The 4,651-nt window shown below is 52.8% G+C and overlaps 1 protein-coding gene across 1 annotated transcript in view; it reads right to left on the minus strand.

Moving 5' to 3' along the window:
* Positions 1-528: 528 nt before the first annotated feature.
* Positions 529-4,651, minus strand: part of LOC107112909 (protein S100-A8-like) — an 8,126-nt gene continuing 4,003 nt past the window's right edge. The window contains exons 2-3 of the mRNA XM_015414117.1: positions 4,270-4,526; positions 529-835 (exon numbers count right to left, since the gene is read on the minus strand). Coding sequence (XP_015269603.1) covers positions 671-835; positions 4,270-4,506 — 402 coding nt within the window. The 5' untranslated portion in view covers positions 4,507-4,526 and the 3' untranslated portion in view covers positions 529-670. The remainder of the gene's footprint in view (positions 836-4,269; positions 4,527-4,651) is intronic.

Here is a 4,651-nt window from a genome sequence, read left to right on the forward strand (position 1 = left end):
CAGATTCAAAACTTCATTTCCTTCTTGGGAGTTCTGCCACCTCTTCCCCCCCCCAAAAAAAAATAAATAAAGCCCTGAATACAAACAGTGTTCCCTCTAAGCCGAGTTAGTGTGAGCCAGCTCACAGTTTTTTTAGCCTCCGGCTCACACATGTTTTTGCCTTAGCTTGGGAAGGATGGGCTCCAGAGCAAACTAATTTAGGCAGCAGCCCAATCGCTCGCTCACAACTTTCATGCCAGTGGCTCACAAAGTAGGATTTTTGCTCACAAGACTCCACAGCGTAGAGGGAGCATTGGCTACAAGAATCAAACTCCCCCCCCCTTCCTCCCCACTTCCCCTATGGAGACTACCTGCCCCACTTGTCTCTACAACCTAGAGTTGCCAGGTGTCTTCCCCCCCCCCCCCGCGCCACCGGCCAGGCTGCAGCTAAATGCCTTGCCATACCCTGGCAGAGACCCATCGCTGTGGCTCCTCCCCCAAAGAGTCCCCGGGACAAAAACGAGGAAGCAATGGACACGGACGAGGCAGCAAGGGTGTAAGAGTTTATTTCCATCAAGTCAGCATGTTAGTAGACTTGGTATTGCTGGAGAAAGCCACGCCTCGAGGAAGAAGCTACGGAAATGCTGGAAATGTGAAGGCCTCCATCTTCCAACTGCATCTGGAAGGACGCTCAGTCCCTGTCGGGACCACATCTGTCCTCTCTGTGACTGATGCGATGGGCGTCGTCCGCCAGGAGACAGAACACCTTGATGAACTCCTCAAAGGTCAGCTTCTTGTTGTTGTCGACATCGCACTGCTTGAAGAGCCACGGGAGGTAGCTTGGGTTGCCTCGGTTCTGCAAGGAGGGGAGGGAGAACAAAATAAGTCGATTGGCCAAAGCCCCGGGGGGGGGGAGTTGCCAGCTCCAGTTTGGGAAATACCTGGAGATTTGGGGGGTGGAGCCTGAGGGGGGTGGGGTTTGGGGCGGGAGTTCAAAAGGGCATAATGCCGTAGAGTGCGTCTTCCGATGTGGCAATTTTCTTGAGGGGGAGCTGTTTTCTGAGACCTGGGACTCTGTTGTAGTCCCAGGAGATCTCCAGCCACCGCCTGGAGGTTGGCAACCCTACGTGGTTGAAGCATGCTAACTGTGAGCGCCGATGTTCTTGGGTACCGTCTGACCTGCAAATGGGGCTGCCAGGTTGCCCACCGCGACGATCAAAAATCAGAAGGGGAATCAGCATTGGGAACGCTATGATGTCACTTCCCCTTCCTGACCTGGAAGTGACCTCGTGATGACATCGACGCCAATTCTTAAGCCCCTGCCCCCGTTTTTGGTCCTGGGGACTGCAGGCCAGCTCATTCCGTGCTGAATTCTGGTCTGTGTTTATAGCGGGATAGCCGTGCGGGATAGCCGGCGACGGAGGACTATTTATCGCCATCCTGATTGGTTCTAATTTCGTGTTTATTATTTGTGATTTTCATTATAGACAGGGCTTTTTTCGTAGAGAAAGCCCAGCAGGAACTCATTAGCATAATAGGCCATACCCAACAGCAGGGACTCATTAGCATATTGGGCCACACCCCTGACAGCACAGCTCATTAGCACATTAGGCCGCGCCCCCGTGTTACCAGAAGTGTGGTCATCCAGCCACACCCACCTTTTGCTTCTTATTCTGTTTACCTTGTTTGTTGTCAAAACCCTGGGCCTTTTTTTGTAGCAGGAACTCCTTTGCATGTTAGGCCACACACCCCTAATGTAGCCAGTCCTAGTGAGTTTCTGCTGTTGGGTGTGGCCTATTATGCTAATGAGTTCCTGCCGGGTGTGGCCAACTTGGGAGCCAGCCGGAACTCCGTCCCTGTGCGTTCCTGCCCCAAAATAGCCCTGATTATAGATCAATTGTGTTTTTAATTGTTTATGGCATCGTAAATCGCCCAGAGCCTGACCAGCAGGGTGGGCAATCCATGTTTAATTAGATAACTAACTAAATAAATAAATAAATAAAATAAACATTTATAACCTGGTTGCTCTTAAAGAGGAGGAAGAGATACCAAAGCACTCTTTATCGCCCCAATTTTGCTCTGTGCAGGACTGTCAGAATCTCACCACCTTGGCACAAACAGGGGAACCAGAGAACAGAGAGTCCTGCGAGACAGCTGCTAGCTGGTTTCTCTTCCTCCCACCTCTGCCGCCTCCACCTTCTCTTACTCCATCCTAAATGCAACCACCAAGAGGAGCTCCCCAGTGAGACGCTACGGTTTCCAAGTAATCTCTCAGCCGAACGATCCTTGGAAGACAGGGCGGGAGGGAACAAGCGAGAGCAGGAGCCTTCCTCTTGGTGAGGCAATCATGTCCCTTCTCCTCCAGATCATAAGATAGGCCCGCTGGATCCAACCCAAGGTCCCAACCCACTGCTTCTTAGCATCCTCCAAGCAAGGCTGAGCAGCCGGGTTAGAACAGATAAAAGGAAGTCCTTCTTCACCCAAAAAGTGATGAACACTTGGAATTCACTGCCACAAGAGGTGGTGGCAGCTACAAGCATGGACAGCTTCAAGAGGGAATTAGATAAGCATATGGAGCAGAGGTCCATCAGAGGCTATGAGCCACAAGGTATAGATAGGAACTCTCGATCTGGGGCAATTGATGCTCTGTATTCTTGATGCTTGGGGGGTGCAGAAACAGTGGGAGGGCTTCTTGTGTCCTGGCCCCACTGCTGGACTTCCTGATGGCACCTGGTGTTTTTGGCCAGTGTGTGACAGAGTGTTGGACTGGATGGGCCATTGGCCTGATCCAACATTGGCTTCTGTTACGTCCTTAAGGCAGCTTGTGTTCAGAGGTATGCTGCCTCTGAACCTGGAGGTTTCATTTCGCTCTCAACGGTAAGAGATTGATCCTCCACCATGAATTTTGTCTAGCTCCCTTTTAAAGATATTGGAAACAATTTCCACCATTCTGTGGCACCAAATGTGCATGGAATGGATGGGGCACTACTTTGGTGGGGGGGGTTGTGTTTCCCTGACTTAAATTGTCGATCAGCTGGGGTGACCTCCCCCCAGATGTTCTACTGTCATGACAGAAGAATAATTTTCTCAGTAGCCAGTGCCTCCATAATCGACATCACCATCAGGGGGGGGGGGAAACAACCCCAAAGTAGTGCCCTATCCATTCCATGCAAATTTGGTGCCACAAAATGATGGAAATTGTTTTCAGCAGGGGTCGTTTCCTGCAGGAGCGCACAGGAGCAGAGCTCCGGCAGTAAAGAACCCAGGGGGGCGGGCACATGCAACAAGCCCCGCCTCCTGCTCCCAGCAGCCCCGGGCCACAAGGAGCAAGAAGCAGCCAGGTAAGCTGCAGTGGGTGTTGCCTTCTGACACACTTCCGGTGATGTCAGGGGGTGTGGCATATGCAAATAAGTTATGCTAATGAGTTATGCGAATGAGCTCCTGCACCTCTTTTTCTACGAAATGACCCCTGGTTTTCAGTGTCTTTTAAAAGGGAGCTCAGGAACCAGGGCCTCCACAATCCACATCACCATGTCCCCCACTAGGGCTGCCAAATCCCCCCGGGGGGCGGATTTCCCCCCGCTTTGGAGGACCAATTTCTGCCCCCACGGAATCGGGCCCTGGGGGAAACCCCACCCCGGTGTCCACGTCACCCGGATGTGATGTCATGACGCCGGGCATGCTGGGGGCGGGGCCACAGCCATTTGAGGGGAAAACTCTATGTTTTCCCCTCAAATGTCTGTGGCCCCGCCCCCAGCGTGCCCGGCGTCATGACATCACATCCGGGTGACGTGCATGCGGCGCGTGCATGCGGCGCACGCATGCGCGCTCAAGACGCCGAACGGGAGCCCCCCACCGCCAGGTAAAAACAATTTGGCAACCCTATCCCCCACCCGGTGATCTTTTCCCCCCCAGAACTCAAAATCCTCGATCAGTTCAGCCTCTCCTCACAGATAACGTTGCCAACCTTCACGTGGGGACCGGGGACCTCTTAGAACTCCAGCTGGTCTCCAGACTACTGAGATCGGTTCCCCCGGAGAAAAGGGTTGCTTCGGAGCAGGGGTGGCCAAACGTGCTTGACGTGTCTGAGAGGCCAGGTGTCTGAGAGCCGCAAGACACGAACACACACATTTTTATTTGGGGGGGGGGAATGCAAATTTGCATATTAAATTAAATTAAAGGAGCTGATTCAGTCTAAGGCCCTGTCAGGTGTTCCAGTCAGGACAATTCCCGGAGTTGGTACCCGCGCACGTACAAAAAAAATTCCTCCAATCCCCCAGCTTCACTTACGCAAGCTTCAAGGAAGGTCGGGGCCTGGCACTTGAGAAACTCGGTCAAGTCCCGCAGGCTCAGGTCGTCATCCAGGCCCTCTCTAGGAGCGTACATATGATACGTGTCCACGATGATCTTCATGGCATTCTCCAGGGTGCAGTCGGGCAGGCAGCCGCTCGGTTGGGAGGACATAGGTTTATTGGGGGGGTGGGAGTGGGAGTGGGAGTGTTGGGGAGGGTTAGTTTGGGCAGACATCCTTGGAGATTGCTGTGGGTCTGAAAAGGACAACAGAAAGGCATTCCTCATCAGACTCTTCACTCTCCTTCCTTCCTTCCTTCCTTCCTTCCTTCCTTCCTTCCTTCCTTCCTTCCTTCCTTCCTTCCTTCCTTCCTTCCTTCCT

This window comes from Gekko japonicus, unplaced genomic scaffold, assembly GCF_001447785.1.
Source record: "Gekko japonicus isolate JY-2015 unplaced genomic scaffold, Gekko_japonicus_V1.1 scaffold4013, whole genome shotgun sequence".
Lineage (NCBI taxonomy): Eukaryota > Metazoa > Chordata > Lepidosauria > Squamata > Gekkonidae > Gekko > Gekko japonicus.